The 25,850-nt window shown below is 43.0% G+C and overlaps 1 protein-coding gene across 1 annotated transcript in view; it reads right to left on the bottom strand.

The window, feature by feature from the left end:
• Positions 1-22,460, bottom strand: part of SPEG (striated muscle enriched protein kinase) — a 43,381-nt gene extending 20,921 nt beyond the window's left edge. The window contains exons 1-11 of the mRNA XM_078865761.1: positions 22,332-22,460; positions 20,316-20,438; positions 18,744-18,935; positions 17,946-18,054; positions 14,216-14,475; positions 12,173-12,292; positions 11,129-11,323; positions 6,017-6,189; positions 4,185-4,326; positions 3,721-3,837; positions 517-708 (exon numbers count right to left, since the gene is read on the bottom strand). Of these exons, the coding sequence (XP_078721887.1) occupies positions 517-708; positions 3,721-3,837; positions 4,185-4,326; positions 6,017-6,189; positions 11,129-11,323; positions 12,173-12,292; positions 14,216-14,475; positions 17,946-18,054; positions 18,744-18,935; positions 20,316-20,438; positions 22,332-22,460 (1,752 nt within the window). The remainder of the gene's footprint in view (positions 1-516; positions 709-3,720; positions 3,838-4,184; positions 4,327-6,016; positions 6,190-11,128; positions 11,324-12,172; positions 12,293-14,215; positions 14,476-17,945; positions 18,055-18,743; positions 18,936-20,315; positions 20,439-22,331) is intronic.
• Positions 22,461-25,850: the final 3,390 nt, after the last annotated feature.

The following is a 25,850-nucleotide window of genomic DNA, read 5'->3' as shown; positions in this document are numbered from 1 at the left end:
ATAGTCACACACATAATACAATCCGTTATATTGGTCCCACCATATCACCGCGGATGTATGCATGTCGAACTTCTTTCACACCGTACGTAGCCAACTGTGCAAATCGGAGGTGCGGGAGATGGACAACAAACTGAACACAAAAAGCAGTTCTAAAGAATTGAGTTTTCCATCTAGATTTAAAAGTACATAGCTTCAGTGGTTTCCTCATACCGGCGGGAAATGCGTTCCAGACGGCCGCAGACTCGCATGTGAAAGCACTCAATGGAGTGACCGTCTTTGTTCGATGGCTATCCAAAAGCCGGTGCTGCGAGGATGACCGCAGTTTGCGTGATGGTTTATGCTCTTTGAAGATATCCAGCGAGGTCAAAAGATATGAGGATTTCTCCTGTAAATTGTAATTTGTGCCATCGGATACGATGCAAAATCAGCAAACGTGTCACTGCACAGTCTCCTGTGACTTCACTTGAGTAGAAAATGCAAATTTGCGTAGGTATGGGTGACGACCCTTTCTCATACCTCTTTGGCTGAGTTAAGAAAGGCCACATACGCCTGTATGGTTTCTGTACGCTCCTGTAGATCCGCGTACATGCAGGTCCAACGCTCACGCAATCGGGCAACTTTCTCTTCAAGCGCCTCCATGTCAGGCGCCTCCAGCTGTCGCAGCTGCGTGATGAGGTCCGTGATCTGGTCGACGCCACCTGCAATATCCTGCCAAAGACACAGATTTAATTAGCACCACGGCCAGCGCCTCGATGCGCGCAGACACATAGTTCATGTGTAGCAGCAACGGGTAATTACAAGTGAATTAACTTTGTTGGCGCCGATTAATAGCAACGACTTCAACAATAATTCTAATTTATAACGCGCATTGCATCCTAGGATCGCAATTGTGCGATGCATGAAAAGCAGGAAACAAAAACAGAACCAGGGCAACCGACTAAACTCAAGAGGGAAGGCCACTTTAAAGAGATGGGTTTTCAAAGCAGACTTGAATATGTCTACCGACTCTGATTGGCTGATTTCAAGTGGCAAAGTGTTTCAGAACTTAGGTGCCACGCTAACAAAAGCCCGATCACCAAAGGAGTGCAACCGAGACCTGGAAGTGCTGAGCAGTTGGAGATTTTAATCAGATGCGGCAGTTTTGCATGCGCATACTAGTACACATGGTACGTTGGGCCAACGCTGGTCCAACGGTTCCAACAACATGCCAATATTGGCTCAACGCTGCATGTTTACTGGGTAAATATTGTACCGTAATGTCTAGGAGTAATAAAATCCAATCAAGCAACCCCATGCTACGTATCCATGTTATGAATCCAAGAAGAATGTTAACCACTTAATATCTCTTTCAGTTTCTACAACAGAGAGACGCTCGTTCAGTCAGATCGTACGTCCCTCTGTACCGTCTTCATCCACACGCGACCTACACATATCACGTGCACATCAAACGGAAGTTCCATGGTGCTGTTGCTGTCTTGTCAAGAGACAAATAACCCACCCAGAACGCCGAAAGCAGTGCATCCTATCCTGTTAGTAAACAGCCCACGGAGGCGGATATCATGGCACAATGTCTGAGAAATAAATCCCAAGCCAACCTGCACGACTGCATTGTTTAACATACTATACATTGGTTTTAATACAAAAAAAAACAATGGAACAACTTTATCGATGCAACACAATCAAGTTGTATCACGAGCAGTAAAGATATGGAACAGTCTGGGTTAGCCATGGAATGATGGCTTGCTAAAGTGATCAAAAGCATTTGGAGCATTATGATGATAACATATGACCAATGAATGCCTTTTTGCAGCACATTACGATTTGCTCAAGAAAGTATTGATATTGTTAATTGTTGAAATTGGCATACATGCACACATATATATGGGACAGCTATATTAAGCATAGACAACAACTTTGTTTGCACATACATATTGTCAGCCTATGCATAGCCTACACAGACTGTTGGGGCAAGCGTTGTTTGCGAGCATCTATTCAGGCCAGGAGACAGCTTGGCCAGAAACCACACCCACGCCTCTGTCTCTCCAGTACACCACATCAGGTACAGACAGTCCCCGGGTTGCGGAAACCCTTACTTACGGAGACCTTACGGATATGCTCCCCATAAACCATGTTAAAAGAAAATATAAATACGCGGAAATTGTCACGTTAGTTACGTGAGCGCAAGTAGTGCAGCGCGGTGAGGTTGCGAATGAATACCGCGGAGCAAGGAGGTGTGAGGCGGGCAGCCGCCTTACGCCTCGCACCAGCTTAACTGGAATTAAGGTAAATGGAATTTATCTTTGATTTTGGGGAGGAAATTGTTCAGTTTCCGACATACAAAAAATTCGGGTTACGGATCGTTCTTGGGAACCTTTCCCTTCCCTAACCCGGGGACTGCCTGTACTCATATTAAGGCTGAGTCCACCTAGGGGAGGTGCGGTTCAGGCTCAGATATTCACCACTTCTCTCAGCTGTGCGTGGGAATTGAACTCGGGCGACCTAGTCTGCAGTGTGGTGCTTATGCACGTACACAATGTATGCAATTGTACATTGCATGTATACGTTCTGCAGGCACCAAATGGTTAAATTGCAGACATGCTATTTTAAGTTCTCTATTTCTGCACAAGAGCTCTTTTTAAATGTGGAGCACCTTGCCTCGGACATGGTGTACAGGACCAGGTGCTCCGCATTTAAATAACCGACATTCCACTACAAAGGGTGAAATAGGGTGATTCTGTTTGTTGTTACTAAGTCAACAAAAGTAATGTTTACATTAAAAAAAATCTGTAATGAAAAAGTATTATCTTAAATTCTAATTACAAACACAGGCAATAACATCATGGAAATCAAGGGACCTCATGAGAGAAAGCAAAGCTCAAAAATCTCTAATGAAAGGGCATTATCTTAAATTCAAATTACAAACGCAGGCAGTAACATCATGGAATTCAAGGGACCTTATGAGAGAAAGCAAAGCTCACCGCTATTCTGTTTATGATGAAATAGAGAGGTGAATGAGGAGCAGGTTTGAGTGCAATTGGGACGCTGAACTTCATAACAGAAATCAGTTGGTATATATGTATGTTGAACTTCGTAGCCAACCGTGCTTATCGGAAGTGCAGGGGAAGAACAAACTAAACGCAAAAAGCAGTTCCAAAGAAATTAGTTTTCACTCTAGATTTAAAGTGCATAGCTCCAGTGGCTTCCTAATATCGGAAGAAGAGCGTTCCAGACGGTCGCAGAAGTACATGTGAAAGTGCAAGATGCAGTGACCATCTTTGTTCGATGGTTCGCCAAAATCCACTACGAGGATGGCCGGAGTTTGCGTGATGGTTTACGCTCCTTGACGACATCAGCAAGGTATCGTGCTTAATTTGTGGCAAGCACTTTGTGTGTAATGAGCGCAACCCTATAATGTATTCGTTCAGCAATCAGCTCAGTGAGCACCGGATAGGCATGGTCGGATCTTGCAGTACCCGTCACGACGTGGATAAGAAACACAGGCGATGGAGCGATGTAAACGTCCTCGTGTGCAGGTGCTAGATGGATTGTTATCGAAGACTTCAGGAGGCCTTCATCCAGCAGTATATTGATAATGGCTGATGACGATATTCTATTTTCAATGCTGCGCATGTCGTAGAAATTGTTCAAATAGAAATAAGGTGGTCGAAACGTGGCTCTGTACGTGACAGCTTTTAACCGAGAAGCATGTGCGAAACACACCTTTGATAGGTCCATCAGGTGCACGTGTTCGTCCAGGATGTTTTCATATTCAGAGGAGAGCACATCACATTTACTTTTCAAAACAGGTTCATATTTAGTTTGAAGGCTGCTGGTGACCTACGATGCGAAGAGAGCACAAGGGAACAAGAATCACGAGGAAGCTATCAAAGCAAGCAGTGTATTCTGGACACATTAACCCCTTTCACTCCGCAATTACAGAGCAGATATAGTCCGCGAAGCAATAAACTAACGCCGCCACCGACGGCCCAAGATGCAATCATATCAACGCGCAATTCATCTCAGTTACTTTTCTATGTTTCACCATTGATCAATACCGACGCAATTTTTCTTATTCGTGGATGTGCAACAATCGACCGAAAATTCGATATCATGGGGGGGGGGGGGGTGATTCTCTCTCTCTCTCTCTTCCCCTGCGAGCATTTGAGTGATGGACCAACGTTGACCTTTTCGAGGAGCTCTTGAAGGAGACACAGCAGACGCTGCCGCTGCAGGCACAGCTCCATGGGCGCTGTGCACGCGGCCTCCAGCCTCTGCGCTCTCCGCTTCACGCCGTCCAGCGCCCTGTGCGCTCCGTCCATCCCGCCACTGGAATTCGGCACGCGCAGACACAACAGCAAAGATCCCCCCCACCACACTCGCCGAACGTAGCGTCCAACAGACTGCTGCAGGCACGCACCCAGGAAGGCAGTTGACGGCACGACGCCCGGTGGCAATTGTCTACCCAGTGCTGATGTCTTTTTTTTTACACATACTGCACCAGGTAACTATTTAAGGCCGAGTTGACCTCGGGGAAGCCCAGGATCGGTTCAGATATTGTTAGTCGCTGATGTTAGCCGTGTCCGGGAATGGAACCGCAGCAGCACAGTGCACCATCATGCTATCACTTCATATACATGCACACACACATGCATGCTTTCACACACACGCGCACAATAAATACAAAGCAGAGAAATGCACACACGCATGAACATGCGTTAGCATACACACACGTGCACATGCAAGCACACACAAACACATATGCATGCAAGCACACACACAACACTTGCAAGCAAGTGCTATTAGCGAGCACCTATGAAGGCCGGCACAGTACACGAGGGGGTGGGTGGCTCGCACCACGCCTGACCGCCTTTGTCTCCCAAGTGGCAATGTTTTTACACATCGCACCAGGTACTCATTTGAGTTGGCCTAGGGGTGGCCTAGAACCTATTCAGATAATCGTCACTGGTGTTGACCGTGAGTGGGAATCAAACTCGAGTCAGCAGGGGTTCGTAGCGCAGCATGCTAACTGCCACACTAACACTAACATCCACACACACACACAAAGACCTACACGAAAATGTACAGACACACCAGCAAGGCAAACCAAATGCAACATTGCCAAACTATAACAGGGGCACGAAGCATACATTATTAATGAGCAAGGCCTCACATGTTTTTTGATCAGTCATTCAGTTTCATTGTAAGGAAGACACAATAATTGGAAATTATTGAAAACCCAGATCCAAGACCCTTTCATGAACGAATATTAATACACACACACATCACAATGGCGGTCCAATGTACGATTCAGTCTAATTTAACTTTCAAAGCATGCCACATAAACAAATTAAGGTGCGTTGCAAATGCATGAGTTTTATTTTTTTAAAGATGGCGTTTTAGAATTTTAAGACACAAGCCAATCAAAAAATGTCAGGACAGTCCAACATCTTTGAATATGCTGGAATTTCAACAAAAGCAATGCAATAGCATTTAGGTAGTAGGGTTTAAACAATGCAATATATTTCAAGACCGGATACCTAAAGAAAAGTTATTAAAAATATATGGAAATCCCAATGGATAAGTAATGAGAAATTACATTAAAACTGATACTCTACGACAAAAATTTAAGATTGAAGTAATTTTACAATTATTTACGTATTCGTAAACGGAAGCTTATCGTAAACAAAATCGTGTAACATTGTGGTCCTTCCAAACGCTGCCAATGTACAGAGCTTAGCTGGTGAGCCTGTCCTGCTACCCCTTCACCAGCGTAGTAATTATATGATAATTTCTTGTCAAAGCAATGCAATATATATTTTATTTAAATGTAGTGCCTCCACATTTTAGTCAATCGGCACATTGCATGTGATGGGGTAATGTGTGGGTACTCCCACATGTTCCAAGACATCTTGGCCAGCATCAAAGAGAAGGTCAAAATACCCTCGAGAGTAGAGGTCCTTCCATCAGCAGTGGCATGAGCAATGAAATTGCACCTTTATCTTTTCCTTTTCAATACCTCATTCCATCTGCTGCTGCCAGAAAATGCGTGCCCTTGTCTGTAGCTTCGGCGATGACATCCCTAATGGCATTTGAGATGTCCTGCTGTTCCTTAGCCTGAGCTGCCAGTCCTTTTGAACTTGACTTGATCAACTCAACCTGCGTTTCCAGTCTGGCCAGCGCATCTGAAGCCTGCCAAAGGTTCGTTGGAATGGGCAAAACACAAAGCAACGATTACTGACTGCACGCATTAATTTGCATTGAACGACAGGGCATAATTGTCAAACTCTTAGGTTTTTTTCGGTAAAGTCACGTGACTTTACCGAAAAAACCTAAGAATATGAATCCTTGCAGTCACGAAAGCTTCAAATCTAGAATCATAATTGTCAATTTGCATTTGGACTACAAGATTCCAGAAGCAGGCTAAATCAGCAGATCCTAATGTTTCCTCGCATTGAAAGTCAGACATAAACGGATTGGTGAAAATGCAGCATTTATTTTGTTATATTGTAAAATTAAATGCTTTTAAAGCTAAACCATACAGAAACCCTTATTTTAAGCCAGCCAAAAGCCCACTGAAATCAGAAGGGCAATCTGGGACGAATTATGACACCATAGAGAACACAGAAATTGAGCATTTCAACACAGGATCAATAAAACAAAACGGCACATTAGGAAAGTCTCAAATGTGATTGAAATAATAATTAATATATACCCTTGACCGAAGTGGGATTTTAATTTCCCACCTATAAATATCACCATTTCACCCATTGTTTAATCACATAAGCAGCAGCTATTCTCCTTGGCTTTGCGAGCGCATAACACAGGCGCGTATTTGCCGTGCTAATGAATGCCACCGAGCCGGAGAACGGCCTCCGGCCCATCACACAACAACAGCTTCAAGCAGTGAATCACGTAGGCTTCTGTGATGGCAGCATATTTTTTTCAGTCATTAGGCAAACTCGGTGTTACGTGGCACGAGCACAGACATCTGAGCAATGTTTTGTGCGTGGCAGTCAGGGGCCAGCGTAGGGTCTCGGCGGGTGGGTTGGGCAGAGTCGGCTTGTATTGGACTGCACCGCGGTTTGCAAATTATCTGTTGCACCAGGACAGCATGAGCAAAATTAAATAGTTATTGTTTGGGACAACACAACAACAAATACAATGGAGTAATGCATCTCTACGGCAATTGGTGGGGGCAGCCCGGTGTAACGGGCCGTAGTATACTCCCAGGTCGTAGCATACCCGGGGTTAAAACGGCCTAGGCCAAATTATACCCCTCTAGGCCAAATCATACCCCCATGATAGTAATAGTGCTGAGCGATATACACATGAATTACTAAATTTTTCCAACATTTTATTTAATGGACGAGGCGATTTAATATTTTATTTCTTTTCCAGGGGTGTACTTAACTCTGCGACTGGGGTACCAATCAATCCGAAATCAGTGGTGCTACTACTTCGATGTCGAAATGCAGCGAGGACGATTGCGCTGAAACCCTGAACGCTCGCGGTACGCACCATAGTGGTGCATCGTGTACAGCTCGTCGAGATGAGTCGATTGCCGCGTCGCCCACCATCAACAGACTAAAAATGACTGCATCACCGACATTATGCGAGAGCCAGGGTGCTGTGGGAACCTCGGGGTACCGCCATAAGGTTCATATGTCCCATCTGTATGGGATAGAGCGTTGCCCCCTTGCATACGTGGGTTTCCTCTGGGTCCTCCGGTCTCCTCCCACGTGAATAAACACTCAATGGTTGGCTGAAAACATCCTAATATATGCACTTGAGCGTTTGTAAATTGCGCGGCGTTGTGAGATGCAGTTGCATAATTGATGGTACGTGAATTTAAAAAAAAACTGGAAATTGTATATTTTAATCTAGCATGACAACGTAAAGATATCCCTAGATGCAGTACAGAATCATGGCGCAAAAACGGATGATTGAGTTTCTTTTAGGAAACGAGAACTCACTGCCTCTTCAAGAGAGCAATCAACAAGGCACAGCCATTGGCATTGCCTAAGATGCAATTCCAAAACGAGCTAACAGACAGAAAAGACAAATACATATATGTACAGCACAAAACAAATTCATCGGTTATTAGAGCAGGTGAAATATCAACAAACAGAAAATACAATGTAATAACTAATTTAGGTGCGGTCTCAACAATGGTCAACAGGATGAAGATGGTACAGTGAAAATGTAAACCATGAAAAAAATGTAATGCCTTGATGTGTAAGTTGAAGTAATTATGACAATTTGCTGTATATGATAACACAACAGACGGGAGGTTCCACCTCAAGGGGTTGTCCGAGTAAAATATTTTATTTTTATAAATAAAAATATTTTATTTTTGTAATTTGAAAATATTTTCTTTTTATTTATAAAAATATTTTTTTTATTCATAAAAATAAAATACGAGATATAACATAGAGGAGGGCTAGATCGTTAGCCTAGACGTACTGAGTGTAAGAGAAGGCGAGACTTCTGGAGAGCAAGGGGAAGCCTTTTTTCTGTGGAAGGAACGTGATACGAGATGCAAACAAACTCACCGTGTAATGTTGAACACGTGGGAGGCTTTCCAGACCAATACTATCCGTAATATAGATTTTTTTTTTTGGATTAGGTGGCGTAAATATAAATGTGTCGTTAAACCCGCCACCACCCGACACAGCCAATTTGTAAGGTTTGTCACGTTTTATCCCCTCTATTTAAGACCGAAACAGGAGGAATTCTCCACAACTCTGGCTATCGCCTGAAAACGCTCGCTGTAATTACTGGCAAAACGTCGAACTCGAATTGTAACTGTTGTGGGTTTGTTCTCCAACACGCCGGTGTGCTGTACTAGTAACGAAATGACATGTTTTGTTTACGTGACAAACCTTACTAAGTGGCTGTGTCGGGAGGTGGCGGGTTTAACGACACATTTATATATTTACACGATCTAACCCAAAAACCTCTATGATGGATCATCGTGTATTATTAATACGAGTTGGTTACTGGAGGTAGCAGTTCGCTAACAGAGAGACAGAGAGGAGTGCTTTTGGGAGAACAAATCAAATTGCTCTTTGCATTTACTTACTACGGACTCTTCCCGTGCAAATTTTGCAGGAAAAGAAGATAATGCACGTGCTCGTCCCTTATCCGCTGGCTCGATTTGCATTCATCAGAGGAGTTCGTTTCACAGCTACCCCTTGTCCTTCTGTTCATTTGTCCCAAAACGTAATCCCCGGAGACTCACCGCTTAAACAGACTGCGTCTATGACGGCCCACGCTGCTGCCCAATCAAGTGGCTCACTTAATCATGCATTCCTATAACCCCCCCCCCCTGACGGGTAAAGCATGAATTAAATAGGGATGTAAAATAAAACCAAAACTAATTAAAATGCATTAAACAATTAAGTGGCTTGGGCAGGACGCGTCGCGGGAAGCCAATGATGGCCGATGCTCAAGAATAATGGAGGGTAGCGGCAGCCAATGAGTGGAAATGCGTCCGAGAGTAACATCAGCCGCGGAGATGGAGCGATTAAATCAGCTTATGCGCAGATATTAAGTGTATTATCCCATTGCAGGATTGTAAAAAATGGTGACAGCTTGGGTAAGTCTTCATCTAACAGTGGATAGGCCATGGCTGATGATGATGATGATTTTTATTATAATGAAAACAATTCAAATGCAATTGTAAAACTGGGTCAGAATTATTTGTTTTTCCTTTTTAAGATTGTAACAAAGCCTGAGCACCTTTAATGACATACCCTGAACAAAATAGCTTTAAATGAATCTGGTCAATAAAGAACTAAACAAATGTAAATGTTTTAAGTGACTGCCAAAATAATTACTTAACCTGCAGGCAGTGGAATAGCTCTGTGATTTGTGTAATGTATGGGGAGTAGCAAATAAATGCAGGTGTCATTGATTAATTTGATTGTGTTAATTAAAACGAGCCAACAGAGGCCAACAGGGGATAGCAGGCAATATAAGATCACATCAGGGTCGAAATGGGCAAATGTGTTGTGTGATAAGGGCTGCAATGGCATGAGACTAATGGATACAGCCTGTTCATCCGATAATTTAAATCTAGCAGAGGGTTAAGCATTTATCACGATGTGAGGATGATGACAACGAGGATGACGATTATCCAAATGATGATGATTATGTTAGTTATGAATATGATGGTGATAATATGATGGCGATAATGAAAATGATGCTGGTGATCATGTTGATAATGCCAATAATAATCAGGATGACAGCGAGGATGATGATAACGGTGATAGTTATGATGATGCTCTTTTTTTCGGTAAAATCACGTACGTAAAAACTAAATAAAATAAATGAAAACAACTAAATTAAATCACGACGTTTCGGGCGCAACACAAGCGTCCGTCATCAGGTGGGAAAGCGTGGCCTACTGCTGATGCAGACAAAACAGTCTGCATCATCAGCAGGCCACGCTTTCCCACCTGATGACGGACGCTTGTGTTGCGCCCGAAACGTCGTGATTTAATTTAGTTGTTTTCATTTATTTTATTTTATTTTTTACCTACGTGACTTTACCGAAAAAACCAAAGAGTATGAATCCTTGCAGTCACGAAAACTTCAAATCTAGAAGTTATGATGATGGTAATGATTACACTGGTCAACAAAAAAAACAGTTTTTTCTGGCCTGGACTTTTGCAGCTGTTTTAGACTAATTTCAGGGTGCTGATTCCAAATCTGATCTCAGATTTGCTTTATCCCATCTCATTTTTATGCTATCGGCATACCCCATTTTCATTGATTTTACCCGAAATTAACTCTGTCACTTATGATTGCAAGTTGTTGCGAGTCAGTGACTGCTTTAGTGTTAAAATCTGGTGCTGTATTTTTAGGATAGTGTGTTTATAATATCATTTTATGTAGATATCCACATTTATTTAATATCTTTCTTCTGCAGTTGTTATTGAAAATGCAATATTTGATATCTCAAAAACCTGATGTGATAGACAAAAACTGATGTCAGATTTGGAATCGGCACCCCAAAATTACCTTAAAACCGTTGGAATACCTTATGCCAGTAAAAGTGTGTTGACCGGTGTTATCACTGATGAAAATGGCATCAAATGATTATGATGATCATGATGATAAAAACCTGATTGGCAGCACAAAAGAAGGCGTGTGCTTGGTGTAGGGCAGTCCTCCGTTGTGCCATCAGCCTCCAGAACTCCTGGCAGAGGGAACGGATGCCCTGGGCACGCTGTGACACCGCCTGCTCCTCCGAGAAGCCCTCTCGTGCCATCATCTCCTCCGCCTGATGCAGCAGGCTCTGAACCTCCTCTGCCACCTCCTGGCAACACACGGGCACCATTGGCATACACCGCAAATTCTCGAGCCATGTGATCATGTCGAAATGGCACCTCTTGCACCCCCCCCCCCCGTAGCATCATGTTCGAAATGGCAGTGCATTCGTCGCAATGGCCCGAAAGCTTTTGAAGAAGCTCGCATCAGTGGCCTGCAAGGGAGGAGGCATCGACGCAGGACATAGAGACTGCACAGTTCTCAACTGGTGCCTTCACTCCTGGTATCTGCGGGTGTACCTGCACATCTGTGATTGGACTGTTAGCCTAACCGCGTGCCCATCACTAACTGACGCTTTGGACTCTCTGAATTTGACTCTCTGTTGCTGACCTATCTTGCAGGGATGTGATATTCTGCATATTCCAATTCTGCCATTCGTGTTGTGTCGTGAGACAAACTATCCATTCGAACCACTCAGAGCAGTGCATCACTCCTTTAAATGCTCATCTTTATCCACACACCTAGCACACTACCACACACCATGGTACAAAAGGAATGCCTGATTCAAGTCAAATTTAGTTTTATTCTTGAAAATGCAATGCATCCACATTTTATGGGGGAAAAACACGTTTAATGCAATTTTTGTTTTTGTGCGCAAATAAATTTGTAACTGGGGTGAAACCATCAACTCGCTACACATGAGAACCCGGCTTAATCATGTGTGGCCGAAACCTACATTAAAATCTGGGATATCAGTAGTGGACCCGACCCCCCTCTAAAGCATGGACAAATCCACAACTTTGACAACACGACCATCAAAACCTACCTGTATTTTCTCTCAAAGCTGTTTGCAAAAAAATACGTAATTCATGTATTTCTTTAGACTTCAATTTGTTACCTTCGCTTTATCGTTGAAATCCTCGTAGAGTTCGAGGAGTGTTTCGTTTTCTTGCAGGCAGGAACCAACGTCTTCCAATTGCAAATAGCACTCTCCGTGATCTCTAAACCACTGGGTCATCTTAATAAGAATAAAAACATCAGGCAGGAACCAACGTCTTCCAATTGCAAATAGCGCTCTCCGTGATCTCTAAACCACTGGGTAATTTTAATGAGAATAAAAACATCTAACCAAATTATAATGAAACACATTACATACGTGAAGTAATCATACACATCACATCGAGATTACAAAACGTATTTATGATAATGCAATAGTAAATAAAAGTGCTACGCACAATATTCACTTAGGAATATAATGATCGTTTAAATATATGTCACACTCATGATATACGGATTGACTCGTGTGTGAGAAAATATATGAAGCCTTTTAAATGCAAATGTAATTCAAATAATGTGCTTCACGCTACATTTACGCCAACGGAACAGGAAAAAAATGCACAAAATTATAGCAGAAAACAATGACCGACGAAACAAACAAGACGGTAAAATAAGCCCCCCAAAAAATGTGCGTTCTTGATCAGTGTCCACAATCCCAAATTGTGACGTCACTGTAGGTGTGAACCATCACCAGCGTCGCTGCGATACAAACTTTCACAATACAGAATCACAATCTGAATATGTATTCATACTGGAGGAATCCGATGAGCTATAATACTCTGTTTCACACGTTCAGTAGGGGCGGGTAAGAACGTTACAATATAACAAACAGTACAAAAATATTATATTAGTGCAAAGTACAATAAAGGTAAACAAATCACCCAAACGCATAAAATTAAAATTAAACCATCCCCATGCTACTAGGCAGAGCGCACTGGGGTATTAATGTATCTTTCAGACGCGACCTGGTCGCAAATCATAGCTCAACAAAGTGGCCCATCATTTGGACATTGATAGCACCAAATTAATCTAAATAATCTCAATGCATGTTTCTACAATGTGATAACGATGTCATATTTCACGATATAACTACAATCTCGAGATCGGTTTCAGCCGTAACTTTTCGATATAATTTCACATTTTTGGGGGGTTTTTGTTTGCTTGAGTGCAGATAAAAAATCCTTTCAATGTTCTTCAACCGTTTTTTATAAAATAACTGCTCGCCATAATTATTCTCATCACTGTTAAACAAATATATGAATGCTAATAAGGGTAGATCTTGTCAGTTGCACAAGAAGTAATGAACCGAACTAAGAAATGATTCCATCATTTAATTACCATGCTGTCAATTAATTGGACACAAAACATTTTTCAAAGCAGTAAATTATTTGGATGGCAGTTGCTTATTTTTTTCTTCTAAAAACGTCTGGCTAGCACTCAGGAGTTGGCCATAAATATCCACCCGAGGTGCTCTCCAGAGCTCCCTGTAAGTGGAGGTCCATTCTGCCAGCCGTGGCATGAGCAAGCAATTTACAACTTTAATGGACGAGTGTGTTGTTTCGTACATATTGTCAGCAAAAATAAAAACTAGCTGCGATGACCACAATATAATTTCGAAATCATGCTATTTTTAAATCCTTTATATTAAGTTCGCTTGCTTGCTTACGACCGTGCAAATCTTTCGGTCGTTTTTTAACCCACTTCCCGTGATCCAATCGAGCTAACATTTTCCACACAGACTCGTTGTGCGTGACAATTAATGTTCCTGAAAAAAAACATTCCAAAATGTTACACTTTTTAGGACAAAAATATTATATTTAATTACCAATTGCTTAATGGTGCAATGCAATCATCTGACCCATAGGTGGCAGCCATCTCAAGCCAGAGGACGAGAGGACTCTAGCCGCCACGCATATAAAGGATTTATAGTGAAAAACTTTGTTTTTACGGGTTATACTTGTTGTAAAACGGATAAGGTTATCATGGACCTTACATCGTGGGATACATTGTCGCGCTTGCACATCACTCGCCTCCAATTAGCACGGTTGGCTACGTACGGTACATCACGACAACCCGATGACAGTATTTGCGAACACCGTAGCACCTTATCCATTTCCTGGTCCCAGCAGTAAATCGGAACAGCGACGGAAAGCTCTGCCCGTTGTTGCTCCAGCTGTGGCTCCAGGTGATGGCATCGCTCCTGCAGCATCTCCATGAGTGTCTCCAGCCTCATGCGGCCTCTGCGCAAGCCTCGCCGGTAGCAGCTCTCGCTGGCAATGCTTGGGCAGCGATGCCTGAACGCCTGCAGCTCTTCCACAAGGGCCGCACACTGGGATGTCACACGTGCAGACGCCGCCGCTAGGACTGGAAGGCAGGAGGGCAAGCGGGTCGATGGGCGGGCAGGCGGTCGGGAATGGGCCGGGAGGTGAGCGTCACACGGATCAGAATGAGAATATGTTTTTATACCGGAGGAATCCGATGAGCTATGAAGCTACGTGACTTTACCGAAAAAACCTAAGAATATGAATCCTTGCAGTCACGAAAGCTTCAAATCTAGAAGCTATGAAGCTCTTTTTCACAGATGCCCGGTCGGGGCGCATCAAAACGTTACAACTGCAAATAATACAAAAAACACAAGGGGAGTGCAGAGTATAGGAAAATTTCGATTTAAAGCTTTCGTGACTGCAGGGATTCATCTTCTTGGTTCTTTCGGTAAAGTCACGTAGAAGGGAACTAATAAAATAATAAAAATCAAACATAGTAAAATACAATTCTCACAACGTTTCGGCCACAACGCAAGCAGCCGTCCTCAGGTGAAGAACAGGTCTGTCGGAAAGACAGCGTCTGAAAACAGCGTCTTTCCGACAGACCTGTTCTTCACCTGAGGACGGCTGCTTGCGTTGTGGCCGAAACGTCGTGATAATTGTATTTTACAGTATTATGTTTCATTTTTATTCTTTTATTATTTCCCTTCTACGTGACTTTACCGAAAGAACCAAGAAGAGTATAGGAAAGGTAAGCAAATCACAGCAACCACACCAGCCCTGTAGAATCAGTGGGAAGGGGGAGGCTGGAGGAGGCTGGCTGATCCATCTACCCCCTGCTGAAGGTTCTGCCCTACTTACTTTAATTTGCAAAGATAATTTTACGTGCAATCTGTCTGCAAATGTTGGATGAGGCTGGACAATCATAATATGTATTTATACTGGAGGAATACGATGAGCTGTAAAGCTCTTCTCCACAGATGTCCAGTTGCCACCGCACAAATTAAAGCTGTGACATTTTCGGCAGAGAGCCATACGGAGAGAACTTAAGTCCTGCTGATACGTGTTCTCTCTCTCTCTCTGTGTCTTTGTGATGTCTGTCTGCTTGTATGTCTGTCTATAGTTTTCTGGTTAGATTTTTGTTGCTATTTTTTTTATACCTGATGAAGATTGCTTGTGTTGCAATCGAAACGTCGTAGTATGCTATTATTTATTTTATCTTTATACGTGACTTTACCGAAAGAACCAAAGAATAATTCCTGCAGTCACGAAAGCTCCGAAATTGAGATTCTAAGTCCTGTAGTTTTAGGTGGGGGGCGGGGGGAGCGCTGCGGAGGGATGAGACCATCCTGGTAAAGGTTCAGCCTCACTTTTACATTTGTGTAGTCAAGTCAATAAACGTTGGTAAAAAAAAATGAGCACAATCAAGTGATGGATGTCGCAGCCTTTCCTCATATACACAGCGCGTGATAAGCTTGACAGAGCGGAATGCACGATCGGCAAAATTCAGATAGCATTAAACATTGGTTTCAATTTTTCGATTTAAAGCTTTCGTGACTGCAGGGATTCATCTTCTTGGTTCTTTCGGTAAAGTCACGTAGAAGGGAAGTAATAAAATAATAAAAATATTATATTATTTTATAATGTTTTATTTTTATTATTATATTACTTCCCTTCTACGTGACTTTACGGAAAGAACCAAGAACATTGGTTTCAAGTTTGTTTAACATTCACCGTTGCCGAGTCACTTATCTGAATTTTTGGATCCCCCCCCCCCATTGAAACGACCAGTTTCCGCGTGGTCACTGAGCAATTGAGAGCCGTAACTTCGCATTAAGCGTGGCACATTCGTGCAGCCGTAAGCGTGCATTGTGCAAATTATGCACGTCATGTATTGCGTTTGCGTGTGTCGCCGCAATTTGTTGTGTGTATATTTTTAATCGTCGTAGGAAAACATTCGCAATGCTAATGGGATTGTAAAGTGGATTTTTTTTTTAATATGGAAATATCAATTTCAGTGAATTGTAGAAAATCCAATAATGCCTCCAATTTAGCCAAGAGGTAAAGGAAAATTTCTACATTCATGCCCAGGGGTTTTATTACCGAAAATAACATCACAGCTTCTGTATTCAATAGTTTGTATACCTCTTCATAATAGCATTTCATGTTCACATTTTCTAATCGTATTACCTTAATTAATTTCTAACCTCATACTATTTTACGTTAATCATATTTTAGCCTTTCGCAATTATTTACATTGTCATTTCACCTCAAATTGTTGCGATTCGTTTCTATTTTAGTCCAAATAACACACATTTCACGCGTTAAAATACCGTGCTTTTGCCTACGAGTTATCGATCGCACAAGTATGTACTTATAATAATACAATAATTCACAACCTATTTGTCAATCTAATGCAGAGTGTAAGGCTCCCTACGCAGTATTGATCGTGGAGGCTTTTGACCGTGAACTTTCCCCCCCGGCGCCAGGCAGTGCGAGTTAGCGAAGGGAGGACAACTGAGAACTCGATCAGACGTTGCTCGCCATTGACGTTAGCCATGGCCCGCAAATCTAACTAGGCTCCCTGCGTTCTCCGGAATCAGAATATAGATGTATTTATATTGGAGGAATCCGATTAGCTATAAAGCTCTTTTTTTGTCACAGATGTCAAGTCAGGGTGGGTCAGAACGTTACGACAACAAACAAATAAAAAACGAGTGCAAAGTATAGGAAATGTAAACAAATCACCAAAAAATTACAAATGAAACTAAAGTTTTTTTTATTTTTACAGCCCAGTCAGTACACGCAAGCACTGTAGCACCGCTCCACCTATGCAACGTATCAGAATGTTTATGTGTGGCTGTGCAAAATTAGTTTTGACAATTACTTATACAGTAAAATCTTGGATTGCGAGCATAATTCGTTCGGCAAACGTGTTTGTAATCCAAAGCACTCGTATATCAAAGCACTCGTATATCAGTTGTGGTCACGTGACGCTCGGCAGACAAGGCGTATACACCCACTACTCGTATTGCAAGATGTCGCTCGTTTATCAAATTAATATTTGTTTTAAAAAAATTTGCTCGTCTTGCAAAACACTCGCAGACCAAGTTACTCGCAATCCAAGGTTTTATTGTAAATGTAATTTATAATTTGTTCACCCCACCTTTTCGCCATTCGTGCAGTTTCCACAATAAGTCTCATACGTGCGTAAAGATAGAGGTCTAACAATCCCCGCCCTGACAACTCAATGGATTAATCATGATTTTTACGCGTAATTTTCTCTTGTATATTGGTGATTGTAGTGGCATCTAGTGGCTGGAGGGCATCACAAGAACCCATTAAATAAAATGTACAAATGTTCCGTTGTGACCTTTGGGGCATAACAATACATAGATGCATCGGTTAAAATCAATTACTCTATTGTGCGTAGTGTAACCGATTTATTCACGCATTAAATTGGTCGTGTAATTAGTTCATGCAAGACCTGTAAACACGTAAATAAATTAATGATTCTTGAATGGAATCGTAACCATGAGAGATATAAATGACAGGCGTGTTGCGACTTACCTTTCTGAATCAGCTCATGCTGCGCCAAATAATCCTTGAGTTCACCCACATCCTCTGATCGTTGGCATTTTTCCAACAGCTGTTTGGCTTGTTCTATATTATCTGAAAACTTGTTTTCATGAAATAAATTCGCAGAGCGTCAACGTTAATCATACAGCGATGCGCGTTGATACGTTCGGAAACAAAACCACTGTTCCGCGTAAAATCCAAGTAATATTTTAAAACGTCGTGTGAAAGCGTACCCACACACAGGATTTCACGCACCACGTTACAACACCAGAGTGCCGGATACTTCCTCGCGGTTGCGCCGTGCAGTTCTCCCACGTGGGTTTCTATTGTGCTGTGTGTGTTCGGCACAGTGTCTGACGTTTCACTCCATGTGCCGGCATATTGTTCAGCAGCTGAATGTATACACGCCCCGGTGTGCAATTGAGTACTCCGGTTTTTTCTCACATGCAGCCAAACACTCAATATCTTCTAGGGAACCTCCTCAAAAAACAATCTTGAAATTAGGTTGATGAGCAAAGAATCACACTTTTACTGTTTGGCCAAATACTAAACACTGTACTACATTTAAGTGTTCTGCAAAATCGAATTTGAGGCCGAATATTCGTTGCTTTTGATTAACCTTTTCAAGGCACTGGAAATATTCCAAGTCAAGTTCTGAAGAAGCTCCCAGCACATGGAATGAAACGTCAGACATCACGCAGAACAGCATGCGGTCGAGTCCGGAAGCATGCCGTGAGGGCTATCGCAGAGTACTGTGAGTGAGCGAGGACGCGTCTTGCAATACCAAACCTCGGCAGCCGTTTGAAAGAAGTCCACAGCTTGGCGGAGGAGGGCCTGCCTGCTATGCATCAGCGTGCTCAGCTGCTCCCAGGCGAGCCTGAAAGATTGGCCCAGGACATCGGAGGTCTGCGTTGTCCCTCCCTCCGACCCGGCCTCAACATCGACGCCTTCCAGGAGGTGCCATACTTCTGCCTCGCGTTCCTGAAGCAGCGAGTGGTCAGACAGTGAAACACCAAAGGAACGTGTATACACGCATTGCGAGAAGCCCACGTCATGAGAAAAATAATTTCTGCAGCGGTTAACATGCGAAAAGTTGCATGTAATTACTAAACGAGCGTAATTAGCGCATCCAAATCGCCATATTTCCATGAGATTTAATATATATCTCGGAAACTAAGTGTGATTTCTACTTGGATGGGTGACCACCAGTGGATTGCCAGGTGTTGTAGGTGCGGGGTTGGTGAGGTATAACCAGTAGATGACAGTGATGTTATCCTCTCAGGAGGATCCATTTTTTGTGGGTAGTCCAGTTTCCTCATGAAGCCAAACACTCGTGGATGGATTTAGGACAAACATTCCAATGCAGGGCCCTCCTGAAGGGAGTCGTGAAATCCAGCAGAGTTGCAAAGAATAGCACTCGTTTTACTAATTACCAAATGATAAATACTTTACCTCATCTAAAGTATTTTACGAAATTGGATTTGGAGCTGAGTTGTGAGAGAAACCAAAGAAGATATATGATGGGTTCATTGACCTCAGGTCCACACATAATGCAATGTGCCAGCAGCATTTTGACTTACATTAATTACATCGTTGGCACAAGTTTTATGACATTCCCAGACGTTGCAGGAGTTGTCCACACCTCGTCAGAATACGCGTGCATGACGGTAAAGCAATAAAGCTTCAGCTCTCCGATTGACTTCTCGCAGACACTCCTGGTGGAAGGGCTTCCACTCGAGGGAGCTTTCGAGAGCCTCATCTGGAGTATTTGGCCTACTGTTCCACAATAGTCAGATGTATTGGAAGAGATGGAGGAAGCCACACTTTACCCCACCAAACGTGACCTGAACGATCGACTAACTGTGTTGATCCATAATATAGGTTTTTGGTAAAAAAAAAATAATATTATAGATGATATTGGTCGCGAAAGCCGCCTACGTGTTAAACTAACTGTGGTGATTCTTGATTTGAAGCTTTCGTGACTGCAGGAATCCATTCTCTTTGGTTCTTTCGGTAAAGTCACGTAGGTATAAAATAAAATAAATCACGACGTTTCGGGCGCAACACAAGCGTCCATCATCAGGTTATCAGAGGGAAGTGGGATTTTGATAAACTTGACCATCTTTCAACTGCCACACCGGGAGCTCGAATCAAACCAGCGACCTCTGGACATCTGTGAAAAAGAACTTTATAGCTCATCGAATTCCTCCATTATAAATAAATGTTTTGATGATGAATTCCAGTGTGTTAATCACTACACCAGGGCAGCATCGCCCACGTGCGCATAAATAATGGTCCTATGGTGAGGCCAAAATATATGTGCATTACACTTGGCCACAGGTTTTTGTCATCACTGAATACCTTCAGATTAACTTGCAATGCACTGTGATCCTCCAGGAGCCTCTGAGCCTGCCCCAGGGTAGTTCCAAGCTCCAGAAGGTAAGGATGGGCCACAGCCAACTGAAGGCCAGCCCAGTCTCCAGACTACAGGCACATACGTAGCATAACAAACAGATACACTAACGCATTCCAGATGCAGCAAAGTCACGTACCCAAACATGCTAAATTATAATCGATTATATAGCCCTTGATCAATCCACTCACTGCAAGTTACGGGCGGAGTTTGACCATACTTCACCATGGTGATCAGTGCGAGGTGGTGAAGGCGGGGGTGTGATGCCCAAGACCACTTCAGATATCGTTCGTCACTGATGTTTCTCAAAGTCAGAAATCAAACTCATTGAACTGGGCCCATCGTGCAGTGTGATAGCTACTGTGGCCGAAAATTGTTTTTATTGTACGTGTATATTGTATGCTGTGCTTGTGACTAAATCAGCTGTAATTTGCCCAATGTCATCAGATTGTAGAAGCTAAGCAGGGATGAGCCTGCATCGTGCTTGGATAGTGACCACCATGCACAACGAGTGTTGTGTACAGTGGAGTTCATGGACTCAGCCCGGTCACCAATGACCGTGCACACAAAAAATGACTCAACAAGATTAAATGTGGGTTTGCTCTGATAATTCTCTGCCCTGAGAACATAAAATAGCAGTGATGGATATCTGAATTTGTCCTGGGCCTCCCCTAGGTCGACTTAGCCTAAAAATAGTACCTGGTGCGTTGTGTGTGCAAAACATCAGCACTGGGGATACAAACGTGGCCAAACGTGCGTGGTGCTGGCCACCCACCCCCTCGTGTGCTTTGCTGGCCTTCATAGGTGTTCGCTAACAGCACTTGCCCCAATAGTTTGTTAAGGCTATACAGCAAATCTTTTTCTTGTCTTCTGTGCAGTTAAATCAAGGCTTGCCATTGGGTTTAACCGGTGTGTTTATGAGAAATACAACGCACCCATTCATTTAAGCAGTATAAACGCCTACATGTCTATGGGAAACATTAAAATACATTCATTTACATACATACGTACGTTACAGTAAACGTATACAAATCTATAAATTAATACACTTTATTTGGTGATACTGCATTGTCATTAGTGCACACTGCACAGGCACTATTAAGAAAGAAACTCAACACACTCATCAAATCACTGCCTTAAAATAAAAAAGTATAGCCATATATAAAATGGGCAACATTTTAGCCAAAGGCCCTTCTTCGTGGCACATGAACAGAGAGTCCAGAGAGATCGAGTTAATCGTAGTTGGAGGCTGCACTAAAACCCATGGCGCCTGGTGAGAATTACATGTTTTAAAAAAATGTTGCCAGTTCTTAAATCGGCAAATAGTAGCTACTTAGTATTGGGTATTTGGCCTCTCTGTGTACTATGAAGAAGGGCAATTGCCAGAAACATTACTGATGATATATAATTAAGGCAGTGTGTGTTGACAAGTGTGTTACGTTTTTTGTTCAACATATAGAGTTGTGCATATTTAAAATAATACTTAAAACAGTATCTATTCATTTATTTTAGCTAAAGAAACTATTATTTCAAGACCGACATCACACATTAAAACAATCGTCCTAAATCACAACTTTAAAATGTATCCCGCCCAGAAAATACTGAAACACAAAAACACGTGTAAAAATGGGAAAATAATAATGGACATTAAATTGCCAAATATTGGATCGTTATGACTTTGCATCTTATCATTTTCAAACAGATAATTAGTAGAAATTTGTATAAGAAGTTTAACAGCATACCGAGTATGCATGCAAACAAAATAAACAATTAATGTAAATGCAGTATACAAATATATTATTAATCTCGATTAATCCTACAGTCAATTAGTTACCAAAGATACATGCTCATGCCCAACTTTGAAATTCAGCTAAACGTCAATTAGATGTTTTTCGTTTGTTCGTTTAACGCTGCAACAGAAAGCACCGCGGTAGCAATAAACTTGTCCGCATTGTCCGCGTGACCTTTAGGATGGCGACGATGACCTGCGACCCTCCCGCCCGCACATCTATGGAGCCGGCGGGGGTCGTCGGGATCTCACGCTGCGCCATCTCCCGCGGCGTCGCGCGACGTGGCAGGAGCCTTTGTTCCATGAGAAGTGCCGGGGGCCACTTCTGCTCCGGTGCATGTAGTCAACGTGGCGCTCTCGCCATTGCTTCGGGACTCAGTGCTCATCCCACAACCCCCCCCCCCCCGACTGTCAGCAGAGTGAATGAAGAACGTCTAGGTGAAGCCGGTGGGGGAGACGAGGAGGGTGGGGGGAGCAGGAAACAAATAGGGGAGCACGAGGCAGCGGTGACGAGGGGGGGGGGGTTACATTAGACGCAAAAATAGCTGGAGCCACTTCGTCACTTTTTATCGACCACCGCTCTGGAGATGCTGCCTGGTGCCTAGTTTGGTGGTGGGTTTTGCCGCCCCGCCATACCACCGCCGGGCTCCGTACTGGTGCGCGCCGTCCGCTGAAACGGCGATGCTACGCAGTGCCGGATTTTCCGAGCAGCAAAAGTAGCTAAAAGTAGCTACTACATATGTACTACATATGTAGTAGCTACGGGCCCCGCACTTTCAAGGGCCCCGCGCTAAAAGCTTTCAAGCCATCAATTCCGGTTCAATGATTTTGCTTTTGTTCTATTACTATAGTACTATACTGCCTTCAACTTTTACGAACGGCTGGGTGTTTAAGGTTAGCGATTTGTCGTATTATCTGGCTGTATAGCAATGAAAAAATACAATTATTTTACTATGCAAGTAAATATTTAGTGTATTAATATGTACGTGTTTTTTATTATCATTTAGGGCCCCTTTATAACATATGCTACAGGCCCCGCACTAGCTTAATCCGGCACTGACGCTACGGTGTGCTGTACGTAAAAAAATTGCGCTTTCTTGAAATACAATAAGAATTGCACGGACGTGTACGTTTAAAGTCTATTCACAATTATAAATCACTATTTTGGACATCAACATTTCTTTCGAGTGCACGTGCAATTTATCGCTCTGCTTTGCGGACTTGAAGTTATAAAAAAAAACACACACAAGTTGTATGTGATGCATTCTATGTGCCTTGTATTTCGTGTGCTGGCTGTACCATGATGTTGATGCACGACCTTGTCACGTGGAACTTGACCCTGTATCGTTGTTTTTGGATTGTTTTATTCGCGGGGGGAGGGGAGGTTTGGTGTAGCAACCCGGTTTCTGTAACCAGGTCTCCATCGAAAATGAGCATTTATTGCCTAATGGATGTTACCTGGCCCACAATAAATATAACCCGAAGGTCTCATCTTTACCGACCTCTGGTTAAGTGGGAACTTTCTGGACACAACCAATTGCCTCACGTGGTCGCCTTCACGCCATGGTTTGTGACCTATCGATGAAGTTTCCTTTACCGAACCGGGTTAGCCTCACACCAAGCATCGTCAATGCAGTAAACGGAACATTAGAATTAATGAAAAGATTTAAAAAATCTCATAATTATCAATCCGCTGTCAATCTATTGCTGGATGAAGGCCTCCTCGCATAGCGTTGATCACGTGGGTCGTTTGACCATACTTCACCACACTGGTTAGTGCATGTTAGGGAAGGGCAGAGTTGGCAATGAAGGTGGGCCCGGGGCTGGTTCGGACATCGCTCACCGATGATGCTAGCCATGGGTGGGAATCACTCTCACGATTTAAGATTCGTGGCATAGTGCGTTAGCCACTGCACCACTTCTCCCAATAAAAAAGACAGTACCTGTAATAGATTGTGTTTATGTTATGTCTAGGCAATGGAATATGACTGCAGATATGGCAGCACGCACAACAGTTACAATGAGGATTAGTGGATTTGGTGGATCAAGTATAGACAGAGTTGAGGCAGCAGCTTGCAGAATAGCAAGCAGGTTTCTGTCACATCTCCATCTTATCCTCGATATGCATGTGTTTTCCCAGGGAATTTCTATGCAAAAATATATCCAAAAACTGAAACACTCCAAAGCAGGACCCATCTATCAGGTGGCCAGGGGGTGGCAGTACAGCAATCGATTCCTGAATCCAATTGTGTTGAGCTGTCTTATCCCCTGGTAATGCGTGGGTTATCTCCACAAGTTCTGGTCTCCTCTCGCCGTGCCTAAAAACATCATGGAATATTGCCAAACGTCACAAAGCAGGCCTCTGATGTGTTTTCGGGTCATACCGCGTGCTGTTCGGGACGATGTCCGACGTTTTTGCTCGACGTGCTGCCGGAGCTTCTTTGGGAACTGAATTTGAAAAAAAAAGCAGCCCCCAGCACCTGAAGTGAAATGTCGGACACCATGCCAAACAGCGAAGCGATGCAACTCGAAAACGAAGAGCTGTGCAGCACGGCCACAAAACAAACCTGCGTAGTTGCATCCCAACGCAGGACCCTTCCTGACGAACGGAGTTATCTGTGTACTGAGGCCTTTCGTGGATAAATGAAGTGTATCCTATCTGCCAAAGTCACGGTATTCAAGGTGAGGCTTTCCTGAGTTAAAATAGATACATACATGTCGCGATTATTATAACACTTTTGCTGTAAATAGCCGGCATGTTTTTTTTTTAAATCTGTGCTTCATTATCACACCCAAGACGGCACATTGTTTCCATCAACGAAAAAAAAAGACATGGGAAGACCTTGGTGGAGGTTGGGTGGGTGGGTGGGGAGGAGGGTTGGGAAGTTTTTTTTCCCCCAACAAACCAAGATATAAATAGGTTTGCAGGGCCCTGCTGGATAAATCAGGGAGCAGCACGAGCTGTGGTTTATCAGTGGCATGTGCGGGCACAGGGGTGTCGGTGACGTCTGAGTGTACCGAGAGGATCGGAGATCATGGGTTCGCAATCTGTCACGGGCCAGATAGCAGTCGACGTGGCGGCCATTTGGGAAGATCCGTCATCCAGCAGTGGATTGACCATAACTGACAATGATGAAGTAGCAATTGAAAGAAGTTCACGAGGATGAAAAATAATACTGTGATGAACCATCTTCTTGGTTTTTTCGGTAAAGTCACGTAGAATGGAAATAATAGAATAATAAAATAAACATGATAAAATCATTCTTTTATTTTATTATGTTTTATTTGTATTATTTTTTATTATTTTATTATTTCCATTCTACGTGACTTTACCGAAAGAACCAAGAAGATGAATCCCTGCAGTCACGGAAGCTTTAAATCGAAATGTGATGAACGAATTGCATTGAGTCTCAATGAGAAATGCGCTGTCGGGGGAAGAATTCGTGGCACAGTGGTTTGTGAACATCAAGCGGCGAATACATCTGTACCTAGATTATTTGACTGCTATAAATGTCCACTTGATAAGCCACTTCGTTGAGCTGTCATTTGTGGCAATGTCGCTTCTGAAAAAAACACCTAATAGTGCAGTGGGCTTTTCCTGGTAAAAGAAACATGATTTAGTTTTATTTGTATACTAGTTCATGAAGCCTGTCTTCACCAGACACTAAGAACTCCTCCAAAAATGTGCTTTTCC

The sequence above is a fragment of the Lampetra fluviatilis genome, chromosome 21, assembly GCF_964198595.1.
Source record: "Lampetra fluviatilis chromosome 21, kcLamFluv1.1, whole genome shotgun sequence".
Lineage (NCBI taxonomy): Eukaryota > Metazoa > Chordata > Hyperoartia > Petromyzontiformes > Petromyzontidae > Lampetra > Lampetra fluviatilis.
This window is presented reverse-complemented; position numbering and strand designations above follow the sequence as displayed.